This window comes from Myodes glareolus, chromosome 9 (assembly GCF_982192425.1).
Source record: "Myodes glareolus chromosome 9, mMyoGla1.1, whole genome shotgun sequence".
Classification (NCBI taxonomy): Eukaryota; Metazoa; Chordata; class Mammalia; order Rodentia; family Cricetidae; genus Myodes; species Myodes glareolus.
Window position 1 is genome coordinate 19,476,179 of NC_142034.1, and position 20,281 is coordinate 19,496,459.

Below are 20,281 nucleotides of genomic sequence, written 5' to 3' on the forward strand. Positions count from 1 at the left end.
CCTGGTCTACAGAAGGAGTTTCAGAACAGGCTAGCAAAAAAAAAAAAAAAGAAAAGAAAAGCTACAGAGTAACTGTATCGAAAAACAAAACAAAAGGCTACATGTGGGGTTGGAGGGAATACCCAGTGGTTAAGAACACTGACAGCTCTTCCAGAGGGCCTGGGTTTGATTCCCAGCAACCATGTGGTGCCTTACAACAATCTTCAGAGGACTGGATTCCCTCTTTTGGCTTTTGGCCTCCACAGGCATAAATATGGTGCACAGGCAAAATACCCATATACATAAAATAAAAATTTAGGTCGGGGCCGGGCAGCGGCGCATGCCTTTAATCCCAGCACTTGAAAGGCGGAGGCAGGCGGATCTCTGTGAGTTCAAGGCCAGCCTGGTCTACAAAACAAGTTCCAGGATAGTCAAAGCTATTAACAGAGAAACCCTGTCTTGAAAACCGCCCTTCCCCAAAAAAATTAATAAATAAAATTTTAAATAATCAAAAAGGCAGGCTACAACTAAAAAAGACTATTGAAATGGCTGAGAACATAACTTAAAGACTTGCTGCAAAGGCATGAGGACCCGAGTTCGGGTCCTGGCACTCACATAAACAGCCTAACAGTGGCAGTGGCTGGGACCTATAATCCCAAAACTGGCTGGCAAAGAGACACGAAGATTTCTGCAACTCTCTAGCCAGCCAACCTACTGAGGTCCGAGCTCAGTGTGAGACCCCGTCTCCGAAGAGAAGGCGTCTTAGTTGGCTTTCCGCCGCTGTGTAAACACCATGACCAAAACCAGCTTGAGGAGAAAGGGGTTCATTCAGTCACTGAGGGAAGTTAGGGGCTGGAACTCAAGCAGGAGCCGAGTCAGGAACCAAAGGAAAGCTGCGTGTTCCCCATGGCTTGTTCTGCTTGGCTTTTTAGACAACTCAGGACCACCTACCCAGAGGCTGAGCCCACTGAAGGTGGGCTGGGTCCTCCCACATCAATCATCAAGAAGATGTTCCATAGACACACATGCCCAAAGGCTAATCTGATGGAGGCAATTCCCCAGTTGAGGTTCCATCTTCCCAGAAGACTCTAATTTGTGTCAAATAGACCAAAAAAAACCCCCAAAAAACAAAAACAAAAAAAAAAACAGGACAGCAACTGAAGACACACCCCCACTGACCTCTGGCCTCCATGTTACGCCACAGAGACAAAGAGAGAGAGAGATAGAAGGACAGATACACAGAGAAGGCAATGTCCTGGTTAGTTTTATGTCACAAGATAAAATCATCTGAGCGGAGGGAACTTCAACTGGAAAAAAAATCCCTGCATAAGATCAGGCTGTAGACAAGCCTACAGGGCATTTTCTTAGGCTGATGGGGGGGGGGCAGCCCACTGTGAGTGGAGCCACCACTGGGCTTGTGGTCCTGGGTTCTATAAAAGAGCAGGCTGACCAAGCCAGTAAGCATTAACCCTTCCATGACCTCTGCATCAGCTCCTGCCCTTTGGAGTTCCTATCCCGACTCCCTTTGATGGTGAACTGTGGTATGGAAAAGTAAGCAAAATAAGCTCTTTCCTCCCCAAGGTGGTAATGGTGTTTCCTCACAGCAACAGAGACTAAAACAGGAAGAAGGAGGAAGGGAAGGAATGAGGGACAGAAATCCATGTGTGGATAGTCTATGCCTAGCCCTTCACACAGGAGGAGAAACGGGAGTTCAGGTCACCCTCAGCTACACAGAGTTCAAAGCCAGCCTGGGCTACATGAGACCCTGTCAGAAACGAATAAATAAGTAAATATCAAACCTAGGGGGTGGAGAGATGGCTTAATGATTGAAAGCACTGGCTGCTCTTCCAGAGGACCCAGGTTCAATCCCTAGCTCCCATATGGTGGCTCCCAACTGTCTGTAACTCCAGCTCCAGAGGTTTGACACCTTCACATAGACATACACACAGGCAAACTACCAATGCACATAATAAATAAAAACAAATAAACAAAAAAATCAAACTTCCAATCTAGAGCTATAAACTCCATGTGACTGTGTCCACAGAGCTCACTGTTGTGTGCCTGGCACAACACAGCTACCATGTTATGGATTAAGTCATTCCCCTTCCATCAGTGCCTTAGAATGGAGCCTCATTTGGAAATCAGGTCTTTGCTGGGGTAATCAAGTTAAAACAAGGCTGTTAGGGAGGGCTCTCAGGCAACAGGACCAGTATCCTAAAAAGAGAGGCTCTGGACTCAGAGACAGATGCACACAGGAATGAGGTCCTGTGAAGACAGAAAACAGGAGGCCTGGGGATTAGGTCAGTAGCAGAGTGTTTGCCTTGCATTCAGAAACCCTGGGTTTCATTATTAGCACTGGGGGGTGGGGTGGGGTTGGAAGGGGCTGGAGCAGTACCTTTACAAGATAAGAAAGATCAAAAGCTGGGGGTTGGAGAGATGGCTCAGCAGTTAAGAGCACTGGCTGCTCTTCCAAAGGATCCTGTTTAATTCCCTAGCAGCTCAAAACTGTTTGTAACTCCTGTTCCAAGGGATTGGACAGTCTCACACAGAAATACACGCAGGCAAAACATCAATGCACATAAAATAAAAATAAATTAAAGAAAAAGATCAAAAGTTGCTAACAAGGTGACAGAAGCTAAAGAGAAAGCTAGGAAGGGCCCTTCTGGTACAGGTTTCACAGGGCACAGTTCAGACCCCTGGCCTTAGGATTCTGAAACAATTCACTCTCTCCTGCTGCTCCAAGCCAGTGGCCGGTCCCTTGTCACAGCCACCTTGAGACACACACACATCCAGTGAATTTGCTCTTGAATAAATACACGGTGCTACTTATATTCCTGGCAACATATGACATCTTCTCACTGGCAGGACCTTGTGTCCAGCCAGGAACATGAGAATGTGTCCTTTAGGTTCATCTGTGCCCTTAACCACTACACTTTAAATCCCTAGAGAGCTCCTCCTGGCTCCCAAGAGGCATCCATGCCCTGGCCTCCAGGGGAGGTGGAGAATGTGCAAGACACTAACAAAGGAAGCAAGATGGCATAGATTCTGGAAGCTCCAGTGGGCTCAGGCACAGCACTTGCTCCCCAGATGCCATCTGCAGAAGACCTGGGGGAATGCCCAGTCCAGAGGCCCCTGACCACAAGAAGCAGAAGTCACCATGGTGGCGCACGCCTTCAATCCCAGCACTCAGGAGGCAAAGGCAAGTGGATCTCTGATGTTCAAAGCCAGCCTGCTCTACAGAGCAAGTTCCAGGACAGCCAGGGCTCCACAGAGAAACCCTGTCTCGAGAAACCAAAAGAAAGAAAAAAAGTTCATGAGAAACAGGGAATTTCAAACAACAGCAAACGGAGTTTTTAACAGTGTTAGGGACCCAACTGGATGAGCAGTTGGAAAAATAAGAGTATTTGTGCAAATGTCATTATGAATCTGAAATCCTGAACTGGAAGCCCTGCCTGCCCCACAGGCCAGGCAGCTGAGGTGTTTAGGGAAAGCCCACGGGAGGGGTGTGGGTGAGCCTGGGCTAGAGACACAGTCTGTGTGATTGTCTGTCAAGGCAGGGTAGTTGGGCCAGGGACCCAGAGAAAGAGAAACCCCTTTCTCAGGGGAGAAGTGGAGGACAAGAGCCAAGGAGAACTGGGGACAACATCTGCTTGGGAGGACTCTGCTTCCTTGTCACCTGCCCTCAAGCATGTGGCTCCAAAGGGCAACAGGGTCTGGGGCCTGAGGGATCCTCCGCCTGGGAGCTGACCAGCCCAACCACACAACTACAGGGCTCAGTTCCAGATACAACCTGAGGGAACCTGTCTGGATCCTCCCACTGAGGCTAAGGAGTCACAGAGGTTCAGAAAGACAGGACTAGGGAGGGAAGGACTAGGGACTTCAAGAGAAGGCGCCATTGGAAATTATACAGAGATTCCTTTCCCTCCTCCTGTGAAAGCTGGGGCTGTGACAGAGGCAGGCCAGAGGCCTGGCAGGTCTGTGTCCTCCCCTCAACCTAATCTCTGTAGTAAAGTCACTCTGGAGCCACAGGGGCTAGAAGGGAGCTGTGGATGGACCCAGCTTCCTTATCTAAGGCAAAGGCCTTGAGGGCTGACCTGGGGTGTCCCAGCTTGGGTGAGTTTCAGAGATGGTTCCAGAGGCAAGTGGTCTCTGGAATGTCCGTGCCCATAGGCAGCTGGGATTTAGTAGCCAACTGGGGACCCGCTGCTCAGCTTGTCCCTACCAGGCAAGTCTGGGCAGATCCCAAGATTGACAAGGAACTCTCTGTCTGGGGAAAGGGGATGGACTTTGGGCCATGGGGAAATTGGAGGGAGGACAAACTATCCCCTGAGCTTCCTACCCTGACCTGCAGAAAGGTCTGGCAGCCCCTCCCAGCTCCTCAGAGGCCAGTATTTCGGGCAAAGGGGAAACCTAGACGAGATAAGGGGCCAAGGGAGTGAGAAGAACTCCCAAGAACCACTTTGGAATGGAGTTATTTATGATGATGCAATGCCCAGCAAGTCATAAAGTGTATGGGCTCTTCCATTAAAACACTACCCACACAGCTGGCACTGGGCTAAGCCCTCAACTTGCTTTCTCTTTAAAGAAGGGGAACCCAGTAGTCAAGACCTCAAGCTATAACCAGAAAAAAAAACCCTGCCTATAACCCCAGCTACCCCCTTCCCCTCCAGAGCCAGAGGCGTGGCCTTGGGCAGCTTTCTCAACCTCTCTGGGCTAAGGCGGCCACTCGGCCACATCTAAGTGACTGACCCTAAACCTTACAGTATGAATCACTGTCCCTGAGGCCATACTCACTGCCTGGACTTGCAGTGAGGGCCCAGAGGATAAAGATGGGGCATACATTTTTCAAATCAGGCAGCAGAGCCTTGCCCAGAGAGCCCAGGATCTCAGCCTGGGCTGCATCCTGCCTGCACCTCACAAAGGAGAAGTGCAGTCCCTGTAGCTGAAGAGGAATCTCCTGAGGACTGAGGACCCCCTGGCCCAGAGCTCCCCCCTCCATAGCACCCTCAGGGAGACTATACTTTGGATATGGGCATCCAGTCTCCCGCCTAGATGTCCTGGGGAAATGAATGGCATGTTCAGGGTGATGTGGCTATCGGTATTTGAGGCCTGTCTAGACTGAGGAAATGCTCAGGCACAAAAAGCAGGTGGCTAAGAAAAGGGGGACTAGGGCGGAGAAGAACAGGGCTTCAGTTTAACCTTATGGAATCGGTAGTGGGGTGCTGGGATGCACACATTATGAATGGAAAAATCACCAAATTGCTCATTTGAATAGTACATTTCATGTTATATAAATTTACCAAGTATTTTTGCTCTGTGTGTGTGTGTGTGTGTGTGTGTGTGTGTGTGTGTGTGTGTGAGAGAGAGAGAGAGAGAGAGAGAGAGAGAGACCACATGTGTGAAGGTACCCACAGGGGCCAGAAGAGGGTGTCGGATCTCTCCCGGAGCTGAAGTACAGACAGCTATGACCCACTCAACATGGGTGCCGGGATCTGAACTCGGTCCTCTGGAAGCGCAGCAAGACCTCTTGAGCACTGAGCCATCTCTCTGGCCCCCCATTTTTGCTTCTCAAAGTTTTACATTGAGATGGATGACCTTGGCCTTCTAATTCTTACAAGCATCAGCCACCATACCAGGTTCCTGAGCTGCTGAGTATCTAACCCGGGGCTTCCCGCACACTAAGCCTTCGACCAGCTGAGCTACAGCGCTACAGCCCTGTTTCCCCCTTGTATTTAACAAAAGATAATGCTACCTAAAGTTCAAAGACTAGAGGAAAGAGCAGGGACAGCAATTGCACAGGAGGAACTGAGTTCTGAGGATGTGACAGAAACAGGTTCGAGGTTGTGGGGAGGCTCGGGGCCATATTTCTCCACGGCAGGGTAGGATGCCCGAGGCTGAAGGTACAGGAAGCTGAGTTTCATCCCATGGGCCAGGCTAAGCAGAGCCCCAGGTGTCTGCTTCCCCTCCCTGACTGGAAGCTCCTGGTGGGTGGGGGCAGGGACCTCACCCTTTTCTCTGTTGTTTCATTTCCAGAGCAACATCACAGGGTTCTCTTAAAAATCTGGCACTGATGGAATGAAATCGAACACGTTAAGCAGCAGAAGGTTGGTCACTGCCCACACCAGAGAAGCCAGGCTGGCTGGCACTCACCACCTCCACTCACCACTCACTACTGGGGAGACTTCCCAAGACCAGAGGGGCCTGTCCAGAACCCTTGGTAGCTCAGGAGACCCAAAGGGTAGCGCCCCCTAGTTTGGGGTGGGGGAAGGGACTGAAGAAGGACCATGGGTTCCTTTGTCAGACCCAGGAAGGAGAGTGGGGGCAGCTACAGGAAGTAGGGGGTGGGAAGCTCCCTCCGGAATCTATCCCCCCCCACCTCCTCCCCTCCTCACTTGCCCAGATCTTGCACATGCTCAGTGTGCCCATGAATTGGGTTGGCTGGGGGAGGGCACTGGCTGGCACCCCCACTTAAAGGGCCAGTGCCAACCTTGCTGTTCTCAAGAGGGACAACAGAACTAGCTACTCTCCCATTCTGAGTTACTCCCTAACATTGGTGATGTTTCCTCTAGAAGCACCCCATTACCTCAGTCCATTTCTCCACCCTTCGTAATTGAGCCCTCTGCAGGAAGGATCTGCCAATGGGTACTGGGATTGCCACCTGGGATCAGAGAGTCCCAGAGAGGGAAAGAGAGAACCAGCCAGGCAGACAAGCAGGTATGGTGGGATGCTTGAACCTTCAGCCCCATGAAAGAATCGCTGTCTGGGCCCCTCCTGGCCCAGAGGTCAGAGGGAAGTAAGCCTCTGAGCTTGCTCTGGAAGCCAGTTCTCCCCAGCTGTAGGGGTGAGGAAGTGGACTCTGTTGTACTGGGATATACAGGCCTTCCTTCCGACCTGGCTGCCAAAGAGAACAGCAGAAGGGAAAGTGGAGGTCCCATGGAAGGGGCTGACACCTGGCCTCCAGCTCTCCCCAGCACCAAGTTCTCAAGATGGTTTCCTCTCCAGACACTGCTGACCCTGAGACAGGGGGTCCAGCTGGAGGCTGGAACAGGCAGGACTTTCTTCAGGCGGACCCTTTCCCAGATCACACCCACCCTTTGCTTTGTTTTCTCCTGCTCCACCCTGTCCATTGTCATCCCCCACACACCCTGTCCCCCCCCCCCAGCCTTGGGGGGGAAATTAATTCACCTCTGTGGTATCCTGGCCAAGAGCCCTTCAGCCATTTTGTGTGTATGTAAGGGGGTGGAGGTGGCTGGCAGCTTCCCTCCCTCACACTCCTCAGCTCTTCAGCTCTCAGACCCAGAGGGGCCAGCCTCCTGGCCTGCCCTTTGCCCAGCAACACTCGCAATCATGCCGCACATGGACCACTCCACAAACCTCCCACACACACATCAGCAGCCCTTTGGAATCTTTTCTTCCTGTCCTTGTTACACACACACACACACACACACACACACACACACACACACACACACACACTTTGCCTCTGGGTAAACAACCTTGTCCTGGTCCCCTCCCTCAGTTCCCCGGCTCTGTTCTGAGGAAGCAGCAGCTGGGAGGCTGCAAGCCTTCGGTCCCAGGCTAGAATATTGCAGGTCCCTGGCTGGCTATCCTGTAATGTGGACAGTCACTTCCTCTCTGGACCTTGGGTTTCCCATCTGCAAAGAGGGACAACCGTTCCGGCTGAGGACAGTCGGGAAATGCAAGAGAAAGGTGCAAAACCCTTGACCAGGATTCTGGAGACCGATCTCTTAGCCCGAGGCTTTGCTTACCCTGGAAACCAATCCCTCCTTCCAGCTTGCTGTGGAAGGTGCTGGCCAGGCCTGGGTGTGGCAGGACAGAAATAAAAGTTGTCCTGGCAATACACAGGGTTTGTCAACATTTCCAACCCTAACAGTTCCCAGCCCTGAGCCCTACTCTTGCCCGATGTGGTTGTTCCAAGCCTCTGGAAGGGAAAGTTGGCTAAATCCTCAAGGTCTCTGCTCCTCCCTGTGCCCGGGCCAGAGACAGGGGCTCACTGGTGAGCTAAACTGCTCTGTCACCCCTGAAGTTATCCTCAGTACCAGCCAGAGATGACAGAGGGATGATATCTGCTAGGGGTGAGGGCGGGCACATAGCATCTCTGCCTTCTCTATCCTGGCTCCCCTAGCCCACTGCATCATGGAGTTGGTTTGTACTTCACAGTGAATTGATCACACACTTAATCAGGCCGACAGGAGGAGGATGCCAAGGGAGGCAGCAGGAAAGCCCTCCAGAAAAGCTCTGCTAAGGATCCACTCGCTGTCCCCTCTGCCTTACAGCTTTCTCCAGCTGGCCGGCCAGGCAGGGAATCCTGAGTGTTTACTTCTAAGTGCCCCTCCCTCCCGGAGGTAAGGGGATGAACCATAATGACCAGTTTAGGTTGGGAACTAAGGTGGGAGGCTATCAAGATCAAGGAGGCTCAGTCCTCTGAACTGTGCTGGGGGATCCTGGGAACAAGGTCTGAACAAACTCCAAGTTGGAGCCTGCTCCTCCAGGAGGGTCTCATTCTGTAGCACAGGCCGGCTTCAAATTTGTGATCCTCCTGCCTGAAGATTGGAATTGCAGGCATTGCTCGCAGCCCCACTATCACGAGGCAACTGGAATATCAGGTTCTAGCTGAACTTGGGGGCTCCTGAGTTCTCTATCCCACCTCTGACAGACTCCCTCAGGATAATTGCTCCAAGACTCACGAGTGTGGTCCAGGTATCCTGGAGAAGCAATGGGAACCCGTTTAGAAGTTGGCTGTCTCCTCAGGCTTGGAGCAAGGGGAAACAGACCTCTCGAGGACAATGGGCTTACTCCATGCTTCAGAATGCTGGGCAAATGTGCTGCTGCCACTAACCCATATCCCCAGCCCATAAGGTTTTCGTTTGCTTGTTTTTTGTTAGTTTTTTAATTAGGATTTTGTATTAATGTGTTTGTGTATTTGCATGTATATGTGTATGTGTGTGAGAGAGACAGAGGTCAAAATACCCATATATATAAAATTAAGTCTTTAAAAAATAAAAAGCATGGGCTGGAGAGATGGCTCAGTGGTTAAGAGCATATACTACTCTTCCTGAGGATCTGAGTTCAATTCCCAGCACCCACATCAGGCAGCTTACAATTGCCTGTTGTAGTGATATTTCATTTGTATTTTAATAAATAAAATAAAACTTATTTTATTTATTAAAATTAATAAATAAAATAAAATTTAATAAATAAAATAAAATTTATTAAAATTGCCTGGTGAGCAGAGAGTAAAACAGCCACCCTGGTCAGCTTTACAGACCAGGCTGTGGTGACACATACCTTTAATTCCAATAACCACATTAGTTTGCCATAGAACTCAGGCAGTAGTGGTGCATGCCTTTACTCCTAACACTAGAGAGGAATATAAAACAGGAGGAGACAGCTCTCACAGTCTCATCCTGAGGATTCCTGAGGCAGGATCGCCATTTCGAACTGAAGTAGAGGTAAGAGCCAGTGGTTGGCTCTTTTGCTTTTCTGACCATCAGGCTGAACCCCAATATCTGTCTCTTAATAAATCGGTTTTTATTAATCGTGCCACAGTCTATAACCCCAGCTTCAGGAGCATCTGACACCTCAGACATCTGTGCACTTGCACATGTGCCATGTGTGTGTATGTGTATGTACACATACATACACATACACACACACACACACACACACATATATACTCACACAGACACATAATTAAAATAAAAATAAATCTTCAAAATAAGATAAAAAGAAATTTTGAGTCTAAAGAAGGGCCTTAGTGAAATCAATTCTAGCCACTCCCACTGGTTGGTTCTCACATGGCCATTTAATTCCTCTTAAAAAGTAAGATGACATCAAAGACCCAACTCTGGAAATGACAAGGAAAACTCTGACCTTGCCTTAGCAGTTCTCAAAGGAGGGAGGGATGCAGGGAGTAGCTTTCATCTGTCACCTGCCTCCTTGTAACCCAGCTGGCCCACGTGGGTATGAAATAGGGCCTCATCCTGGGGACCGGTCGTCCCTTCTATGGCTGGCTTCTCCTGGTCACAGCAGCTGCCATCTCGGCTCCACATCTCGTTCTCCTGCCGAAGCCTCTGGTTTTCAGTCCGGAGCCTCTCTACCTCGGCAGCCAGCTCTGCCACCTGTTGACAGGGATGCCTGCTAGGGCGCCCCTGCAGCTGCTGGAGCCTCCGAGTTTCCTGCTCGGCCTGTGATAGCCGCCTCTCTAAATCCAGGTAGTCTCGCACCAGCTCCTGCTTGCTGAGGCGCTGAAGGCTCTCAGTGTGGTAACGCTCATAGGCCTCAGAAAAGTCCCTCTGCTGGAATTCCCCATGAGCTCGGCCCTGCCCATCACTGTCCCCTGCTTCATTCTCCCCACTGGAGGAGCCTGGGTGGGACAGCCCGTGGAGCACATCCAAGTTAGGCTCCTCCAGGTCACGGTCATTCATGAGGAACTGGGTAGTGTTGTAGGGTGCCAGGGGCTGGCCTTTGGCGAACATCTCCTCACGGACCCGGGAGGCCCTCTGGCTCTGCCTCTCATCTCGCTGTTGCTTCTCAGCCCAGCTCAGTTCTAAGTAGGGCCGCCAGTGCCTCTTGCGCTTTGATGGCCGCCTACGGTGCTTCTTCCGGGCCAGCACTGCCTCCACTGAACAGGGCCCTGGGCTCTGGGTCCGAGAACCCCTATTGTTACAACCTGAGCCAGCCCCAGCTTCCTCCTCTGAGTGTAGCTCCTTTCCTGATGGCAGAAGCAAGGAACCGTCAAAGTCACGAGGCTCATGGGCTATTTGGGGCCTCGGCAGACCAGCAGAAGTCTAGAGAGAGGAAGAAGGAGAAGTCACAGGCAGCCTTTCCCTGGAAGTAGAATCCTTCCCTGCACACCCAGCCCCTCTCACACCGGCTCCACGTGCTCACTATCTGGTCCCTCATCCTTTCACGATTTACTTAGCTAAATCTTCCAGTAGGGAGAACAGACTTCCAGTGACAATTCACCGTCACTGGCCATCTCTTTATACTTTTTTTCTTTTTGACATAGCATCTTCATAGAACAGGTTGACTTTGAACTCATTTGGGCAACCAAAGATGACCTTGAACTTCTGATCTTCCTGCCTCTACCTCCAAAATGCTGGATTGTGGACATAGGCCACCAAACCTGGTTTATGCAGTGCTGGGGATCAAGCCCAGGGTTTCATGCATGCTGGGTAGCCCATAATTGAGCTAACCTTGTCACTTTATTTCAATGTCCAGAACCAGACCGACCTAGAACAGGCATGCCACAAGTGCTACTCAAATGAAAGCTTTAGAGTAGTTAAGGCAGGAGGATCAGAACTTCAAGTCAGGCTCAAGGATAGCCTGGGCTACCTGGACACCTTCACAGGTTCCCACACGGAGAAAGGATTTATACTTGGGTTTAATGCTCTGCTATACTTGAAATCGAGGTCTTCCTATTGTAACCCAGGCTAGCCTCCAACTCACCATCCTCCTGCCTCAGCCTCACAAGTAGCCAGGATTAATAACAGGTAAAGGACACTAAAACTAGCTCTGAAACCAATAACTTTATTGGAGCCCGAGTCACATATGCTCAGCAGGCACAGTGTTACTCAGCTGTATTCCTAGCCCTTGAACTTCTGTTCTGAAATAGAGTCTCACTAAGTTTTCCAGGCTGAACTTGAACTCGCTCTGTACCCAGGCAAGTCCTGAATTTATAATCCATCTGCCTCAGCCTCCAGAGTAGCTAGGATTAGAGACCTGTGTTACCAGGCCAGGGGTTGAGTTTAATAGCTTTTGAACAGGGATTCCCTGCCCCACCCCCCTGAAAATTATATAACTAAACCTGCTTCCAACTCTTTGCACGGCTGACCCTTTCCTGTTCCCCAAGCTTCAGTTCTAATGCTGTCTGTCAAGTGATGCTCCCCATAAAGACCCCTGAAAGAGGCTCTCCTCCCTCCCCTCCCAGCCACTCTGTCATGTCCCACAGGTAATGTCACAGCTAGCACCCAGCACATTACTATTTACCATCTGTCTTCATCCCCTGAGAAGGCGCCATTTTACCCCTATGCTCAGAAAATACAAGTTTGTTTCTCTTTTTATGTGAGAAGCAGCAAGAGGTCATAACCAAGGAGAGGTTACAAAGAGATGTTGGAACTTTGAATCAGAGAAACAATCTATCAGGCCCAGCACTACAGGACAGAAGCAAGTGGATCTCTCTATCTGAGACCAGTCTGTCAAGTTCTAGGCCAGCCAGGGCTACACAAGGAGACCTTGGGAGAGGGGAGAGGAAGGAGCAAGAGTGTCTGCAAAGGGCATCTGCTTATCTGTGTGGTGAGGGGGGGAGCCCTGGGTGTGGGGGATAGGAAACAAATTGCTCCAAGTTTGTGGTTTGGGAGCTTTCTAATAATAACCACTGTCATTCACGTGTTGTTTTATACAGCACAAATGGTATCTGAGCAGGGGTTCCTTTCTAAAGTTTTATTCCATTCACTTATTATGTATGCATGCAGACGAACCCTAATGACATGGTTTGAGTGTGTGTATGTGTGTGTAGGTCGGAAGATAGCTGTGGGAGTTGGCTTTTCCTTTCTACCATATAGAGCCTGGGGGTTGCACTCAGACTGTTAGGCTGGGTATAAGCATTTTACCTGCTAAGCCATCCCGCTGGCCTCTGAGCAGGGGATTTTAGGGTTTACATTGGGGCGATAAACTATTTAAGAGCAGGGGTATGTACAGGTGTTGCTGGATTGTTTTTTGGAGGGAGGGTTGTTTGGGGAGCAGTCTTACTTGGTACCCCAGCATAGTCTGGAACTCATTCTGGTCTCCAATCCTCAGCGGTTCTGCCTCAACCTCCTGAGTGCTGGGATTATGTATCTGAAGCATCATGCTGCCTGTCTTATGATGTGTTTCAGAGATAGATCCTAAGGGGAACTCTAGGGGTGGAGACAGGTTGTGAGCTGTTTGTTTTGCCCCTTCACCTGCAGGAAGACCACCCATCATACATGACTGTGACTGCTTTGTCTCATCATTAAGATGGATCTGTTGCCCATCCTAGAGAGACAAAAGTACTGGGCATAGAAACCCAGGATGGCTTATTTGTATGTTTATTGTCATTTACCTGTCCCCAGCCCTCAATCCCCTAGTGATTCTTGCTCCAAACCAGCTGTCTCTCAGCTTACCTGCTGTCCCCATGCTGTCCCTCTACCGTCATTTCCACTGTGAGAAATAAGCTGTGTAACCTGCATGAGTCCCTTGTCCTTCCTGAACATTGTAGCCTTGATGTGCCATTAGTTTCAACGCCTAAGAAACCCTGGAAACGGCTAGGGAGGAGGGGCCAAAAGCCACTCAGAGCCAGGCATTGAGACAGGCACATACAATGCCAGCACTCGGGAGATGGAGGCAGAGGCAGGTGGATCTCTGTAAGTTCGAGGCCAGCCTGGTCTACAGAGCAAGTTCCAGGACAGCCAGGGCTACACGGAGAAACCCAGCTCACAACCTATCTCCACCCCTACAGTTCCCCTCAGGCTCTATCTCTGAAACAAACAAACAAACAAACAAACAAAAAACAAAAAAGAGCAAACAAAGGACTGGGAAGCAACTCCAGGATAAAGCGCTTTTCTAGCATTCAGGTGGCCCTGGGTTCAAGCCCAGCACCGCAAAGTCCACAACAACAATTCTCTGGGTCTTGCCTTTTTAATATTTTGGAAGCATTGGTAATGAGAGAATGGGCCAAGGGGGCCAATGAGAGCCAGCATGAGCTGGGGCGCTACGGGCTCCTGTTCAGCCCATAAGGTTTCATTTACTGGGAGCTTTAGGATCTTTCTCTCTTCTGAGTCCCCCCCCCCCCACCCCGCTTTTGGCTGTTTTTTTTTTTTTTAAATCAAAACTCTTTTCCTGTTTCATTCTTGGTTCTCGGCGGGGGGGGGGGGGGGGGGGGAGAGTGCAAATATCCAACCAAGTTATTTGACCTTGAAGTTCCTAGTCACTAAGTGAGAGGCAAGGTCCTCTGTGTTTAAAGTGGGATTTTGTTGCTTGTAGGCTGCGTGATTCCGGAAAAGGTGTCACAGCCCTCAGAACTTTAACTTCTGTCAACTGGAAATAATTCCTCCCTTGAAGGGTTTTTAGGAATTCATGAGATACCACTGAGTCACAGTCTGGCCTACTTCCCAGAGCACAGTACAAGCCTCACTGAAAACACTTGCTTTCTAGCTGGGTGTGGTGATGCAAGTTGTAATTTTAGCACCTGTAAGGCTGAAACAAGACCCTGGCTACAAGTTCAAGGCCAGCTGGGGGACACATAGAAAGACCCCCCCCTCCCCCTTCACAAACAACAAAAACAAAACAAGATACTGGTTTTCTAAATCTGCCAGCACATTTGAAACAACAACAATAGAAAAAAAAAAAGGATTTCAGCTGTTTGAGCCCATATTCAGGGTTTTCAGGTGGCCAGGAGGGGTGGGTACTTACCTTTGCCTCCTCCAGGGCTGCTGGTGACTCTGAATTACAGTTGCCATGGTTCAGAGTGGCCATCTTCTCCTGTCTCAGCAGATGCGTTGCACTAATGTTACCTGCTTGTGAACAACAACAGAAACCTAAGTCCTCGGGCAGAATCTGGTTGGTCAGGAGCTATCTGCCCCACCACCAGCAGCAGCAGCAGCAGCAGCAGCCATTTTGTGGCCCCAGAGCTGCTCGCCTTCACTTTCAAACGAAGGCTCCGAAAGCTGCTCCCATACCCTAGTTTTCAGACCTCTGGTCAGCAAGGGACCAAATGGGAGAGAGAGACCATCTTTCCAGTCCTGTTCCGTAGGCCCCAGGCCTCAACTCTCCTAGCAGGTGAAGACCAGGCTGGCAGTTAGGAAGGTAGGCCTAAGTTTTGTCCCCTCGACAGGGAGGTAGGAAGAAAACTGCTTGGGGAAGCTGGGGGTGGGGTGGATCTGTGACTCCTGAAAGCCCCTATCTTGACCACCTTCAACCTCTCCAGGCTGGGACCTGGGCAGAACCTACAGTTGAAGTCTTTGCGTTTATAGGGTCTGGATGGCTACCCTCTTGCCTCAAGGGACGGGGAAATGGAGGAAAGAAGTCATCATACTACATGCAGCTGAAGGAAAAAAATCAAATGGGGTAAAAATGGGTTTCTTGGAGGAGGGGAAAAAGTCATGGAAGGGAGGTTTTAGCAAAGGTGGGACTGACCTATTTGCTGTCAAGGGCTTAGTGTACACCACTACTTCTGTGTGTCTTTCTGTGCGACCGCCTGTCCATGAAATTCTCAACGCCTCAGCCCTACCTCTTGCTGCAGTAGCAGCAGCTCTGGCCAAGCCGCTCAGGCACTAAGATGAGGGGAGATGGTGGGGGAGAAGAGGACAGCCTGGCAGCGCAATGACTGCTGGGGGTTGTAGTTCTTCCACGCTAGGAAAAAGCCCAGGATACCTTCAAGTTCCCTTACGTCAACAACCATACCCAGGAACGCCAAAACCTATCCGCTTTGGCGTGGACGTCCCGCGCTCACCGATCTCTTCCTTGATTGGGTCGTTTGCCTGCCAATCTCCTCACTTTTGTCAACAACGGGCTGTGCGGAAGCACAACTGGACCCGCCCTGTCAGAACTCAATTAAAGAGTTCATTGATGGCGTTAGTCTTTACCAGGAAGAAAACTAGATCCGGCCGAGAGGGGCGGGGCTTGCGCGCGGAGTGATCCGTAGCCTTGAGGAAGGCGACGAGCAGCTCGGTGGCCGCCGCCGCCATTTTGGGCTGGGAGGAGGCAGCGGAGGGACTCGCTGCGCAGTGAGAGCACCCCATGGGGGGTGGTCCGGGCGCGGGGAGAGGCCGGGCCGAGTGGGCTGCCTGAAGTGGCGGTGCCGGGAGACGGCGGGGAGTTAGGTCGGGTGCCGGGGAGGGTGATGGTTGGTGTCTCCCCGGCCGAGCCCAGTCCTCAAACCGTCCCGGCAGCCCCACAGCCTCGCCTTCGAGAGCGGGGTTTTGGGGTAATCACCGCGTATTTCCCGTGATCCCAACAGAGGAGAGGCTAGTAAGACGGCTTCCCCTTTGCTGTGCTTCCACCGGGACGCGGATCCTGAGGCCAAGCTCTGCCAAGGCCTCTCCCCACCCCCATTCATTTCTGGGTATGGCGGCGAGGCCCGGCGTAGCTGGACCCCCCATCTGAAGGACGAGGTGGGCGCGACGCCAGTTGGAGAGTCTGGCTCGCGGGGATGGACAGAGGTTGCAACTCTGGCCTCATGCCCTCCGCGGTGCTGGTCAGCTGGAGGCTCGGAGGGCGCCCAGCCGGATTGCACCCACCTCTCCCCACCCCCCTGCACCAAAGTCCATCCCACCTCTCGGGGCTGCGAAAAGCAACAGCCCTCTAACTGCTATAGCAACCACAAAATCCCCTGGGCCCAACTAGACCCGGGCGCGTGGAAATCTCGAGCTCGGTGCTTGGAAATCTCTGAGCTCTCTTGCCCTCAGGATTTCTCCCATCGAGCCCCGACTCCCCCAATGGCCTGACCTCGAACGTCACCAGCCACTTTTGGAAACTTCTAAAGTGGGCTGCCCCACTTCTAAAATTTTACGACAAAGGAATGGGGTTCTGCCCTTTGCAGGGTTGGAACAGAAAATAATTTCAGAGTCACCACGGTCCAGTAATAGAAATGGAGTGGCCCATTTCGGATGCTTCAAAAACATCTGTTTGCGTTTTGAAATCCGAGCCGTAACTTAGGGGCGAAATGGCTGTGCTGCAAGGGAAAGGCAAACTAATTCCAATGTGCTCCTTGTAAGCCTACACAGTGTCCAGTTTAAAGTCTTGTTCCACAAACGAGTTTTCTGTGCCAGTGTTCCTTTGTTCCTAGAGCCATATCTTCTGTAGATGTAGAAAGTACTTAAGTAGAAATGACAGTTTTGATCTATTTCATGTATGTGGCATATGGAATATAGGGGAGACATTCTTTGAAAGAATAAACTTATAATTTAAAATTAGAGCCGTGCCAGCATTTAAAAGGCTGGCATTTGATGTGATGTTCACTTACTGAATTGCAGACCAAATATCTTGTTTCCTAGAGATTTCCAGGCTACACCTTCAAAGACAGCTTTGTATAGTTCAGCTGTCACTTCTCATAGTGTCCAGGGAGGCGCTGGAGTAGGTGGTTAGCCATTGGTATCCATGGGTACCTCGTAATGAATTTTACTGCTAGTTATAGACGGTCAAATTCCTAGGCCTTTGCTTTAACAGTAAGACCCATGAAAGTTTTCCTCAGGGTTGAATGCCTGTACCCTGTATGAATAAAAAAGGCTGGGTGTGGTGGATCTCTTATGTATTTGAGGCCAGCCTGGGCTACATAGAGAGTTCCAGGGCTGCACAGACTCATTTGAAAATAAAAGTCTTATGTGATGACTTCACAGTTGTAACCAATTTCGCCCTGCATCCCTAGATGCTTTGAAAAAAATCTTAAAACTCTACCACACAAACAAAAAGCCACCAGATCAGCATTGACTAGGGTTCTTTTGTTTTTTTTTTTTTTTTTGAGATGTCTTATTCTAGCCCAGGCTGAACTCAAAATCAGGGTAGTCCTCCTGCTTCAACCACGAGCGTACTGGAATTACAGGTGTAAGCTACTATACCAGCTTGTTTTTCCCCTTGTGATTTTGAAACGGTTTCAGTTAGCCCAGACTGACCCTGAACTCCTTGCGTAGTTTAAGCTGGCCTTGAACTTCCTTCCTCCGCTTCCTAAGTTCTTGGATTGTGGGCATGTACCACCACACCCAATATTATTTATTTACTTTCTTTGTGTGTGTACATGCACACATGTGGAGGTCAGAATTGGTGATAGTTTTTCCATCACCTGGGTTCCCAGGGTCGAAACTCCTGCTGTCAGGCTTTGCAGCCGGTGACTTTACACAATGAGCCATTTTGCTAGCCTCCTAACGGGTGTTTAGGTTTTTGTTATTGTTGCTTGCTTGCCTTTTTGAGACCCGGTCTCTCTATTTAGCACAAGATGTGGTGGAGCTATCCGCTTGAGCCCCTCAAGTGTTCTCAGGTGTATACTGCTACATTCAGTGATGACTAAGATTAATTAATTAAGACAGAGTCTCCTATAGCTCTTGTTGGCTTTGATCTGTGTGTGTCAAGAATGAGCTCCTGGTCTTGCCTGTACTTCCTGAGTGCTGGAATTGTTTGAGTGTACCATCATGTACCGTTTCTGTGCTATTGGGGATTGAACCCAGGGCTGTGTGCACTCTAGGCAGCATACCACCAACTGAGTTTTATCCCCAGCCCCTAAGAGAGTTTTTAATTCAAAATGAGCTTTTTTTTTTTTTTGAGATTTGACCTTGCTCTGTAGTCCAGGCTGACCTAGAATTCCATAGACTTCAGTGGCCTTAAATTTATAGCTGCCCACTTTCCTTAGCCTAGGATTACAGATGTCCAAATAGTTAATTAACCTGGTTTAACTATTTCTCAATGAAACATGAGTGCACTGTCACTTGACCCTGATGAAGAAAAGATGAAGAGCCTGGTATGGTGGCACATGCTAATCCCAGCAGTTGGAAGGCAGAGGCAGGAGAATTACCCACAATTGAAAGCTAGCCTTGGCTATAGAGTAATACTGTCTCCCCCTGCCCCCCAAAAAAAATAAGAGAGAAGAAAATTAAGCCAGGTAGTGGCGGGGCAGCCCAGTGGGCGGGGCAGCCCAGCACTCAGAAGGCAAAGGTAGACGGATCTCTGAGTTTGAGGACAGCCTGGTCTACAGAGCCAGTTTCAGGACAGCCCAGGCTGTTACATAGAGATACCCTGTCTTGAACTCCCCACCCCCTCACCCAAAAAAAGAAAAAATGGGGATGTAGTTCAGCGGAAGAGCACTTGCTTAGCATGCACAGAAATGGACAGGGATTGGGGGATGAGTTAGGGAAAGAAGAAAGATGATATTAACTTGGTAGCTGTTGATTTAAAGAGTCATAGGAGCTTAAAGGAGGGTTCGGGTTATCTTTGTGGTTCTTTTGTCAAGAATTTATTGGAGGAGGACCCTAGACTCCTGTGATTCATCCTCTATTGTGAAGCAGTCTAGTTAAACTTTGGATGCTACTAAATGGCAGTACTATCCCAGGTGTAGAAATGTGTTACTCACTGAAAGATGAAGCCTTAGCAGTACTTAAGGATGACACATGAGCTTTTCCATTCCTTGATTTTAAACAGTTGGGAATAGCTGGGTGTGGTGGCTCATGCCTGTAATCCTTATTCTAAGGAGGCTGAGGTAGGTGGATTGTCATATTGGACACCAGTCTGAGCTACAGTGAGACCCTATCTTAAAACAAACAGTAGGAGGGAACGACAGCTCTGCCTTTAAAGTGTGCAAACATGAAGACCTGAGTTCAGTCACCAGAACCCAAAATAGAAATTGCTAGGGCCCTGAACAATGCTCAGTAGTTAAGAGCACTTACGCAGGGTGGTGGTGGCACATGCCTTTAAACCCAGCACTCTGGAGGCAGATCTCTGTGAGTTTGAAGCCAGCCTGGTCTACAGAGTGAGTTCCAGGACAGGCTATAAAACTACACAGAGAAACCCTGTCACAAAAAAACAACAAAAAAGGGCTGGAGAGATGGTTCAGAGGTTAAGAGCATTGCCTGCTCTTCCAAAGGTCCTGGGTTCAATTCCCAGCAACCACATGGTGGCTCACAACCATCTGTGATGGGGTCTGGTGCCCTCTTCTGGCCTTCAGGCATATAGACAGACAGAATATTGTATACATAATAAATAAATAAATAAATAAATATATATATAAAAACAAAAACAACAAAAAAAGTACTTACTGCTCCTAGTGAACTAGGGCTCCAGTACCAGAACCCTTCTCTGACCGCCATGGGCGCCAGGCATGCCTGTGGTTCACATATATCCATACATTCATGCACACAAACACTCAATAAATGTGTAAGATGCCAGGTGTGATGGCGTATTTCCTTAATTCCAGCACTTGGGAGGCAGAGGCAGACCAATCTCTTGAGTCCGAGGTTAGCTTGGTCTACAAATCAAGTTCTAGAACAGCCATGGCTACACAGAAGAAACCCTATTGGGGCAGGGAATGTTAGAGAGGCAGAGAGGCAGGATCCCTGGTGTTTGCTGACCAGGCAAACCTGAGAGTGTACTTGGCTACTTATACTAGTAACTAGTAAGAAACCTCGTCTCAAATAAGTAAGTATTGTCTGTGGGAGTTGGCGTCACAGGTTGCACTCTGGCCTCCATGTGCATGTGTAGCCACACCTCCACACACATGTCCCTCCATACACATACACAGAATGAATGCCAGAAGTCTTAGATTACAAGGTGAAGCAGA

At 49.8% G+C, this 20,281-nt stretch overlaps 1 protein-coding gene across 7 annotated transcripts; it reads right to left on the minus strand.

The window, feature by feature from the left end:
* Window positions 1-9,786: 9,786 nt before the first annotated feature.
* On the minus strand, window positions 9,787-16,197 carry Hexim2 (HEXIM P-TEFb complex subunit 2). 7 transcript variants are annotated; one of them, XM_048445853.3, is made up of 3 exons: window positions 15,955-16,197; window positions 14,434-14,534; window positions 9,787-10,790 (listed from the first exon to the last, which is right to left on the minus strand). In XM_048445853.3, the coding sequence occupies exons 1-3, from the start codon at window positions 16,076-16,078 to the stop codon at window positions 9,921-9,923; spliced, it is 1,095 nt and encodes a 364-aa protein (XP_048301810.1). In that variant the 5' UTR covers window positions 16,079-16,197; the 3' UTR covers window positions 9,787-9,920. The 7 variants fall into 7 exon arrangements, with proteins under 7 accessions (XP_048301810.1, XP_048301813.1, XP_048301815.1 ...); XM_048445856.3 differs by lacking the exon at window positions 15,955-16,197 and adding an exon at window positions 15,473-15,926; XM_048445858.3 differs by lacking the exon at window positions 15,955-16,197 and adding an exon at window positions 15,473-15,926 and having other exon boundaries at window positions 14,434-14,537.
* Between the last annotated feature and the right edge of the window lie 4,084 nt (window positions 16,198-20,281).

Bases quoted from the DNA above. Each gene is read 5' to 3' on its own strand.
- Hexim2 (XM_048445853.3), bottom strand. From the start codon at position 16,078: ATGAATGGGGGTGGGGAGAGGCCTTGGCAGAGCTTGGCCTCAGGATCC. The intron at 14,535-15,954 runs GTGATTACCCCA...GTTCACAAGCAG, and splicing joins GGGATCACGGGAAATACGCG to GTAACATTAGTGCAACGCAT. The intron at 10,791-14,433 runs GTAAGTACCCAC...TCCTCTCTCTAG, and splicing joins CAGCCCTGGAGGAGGCAAAG to ACTTCTGCTGGTCTGCCGAG.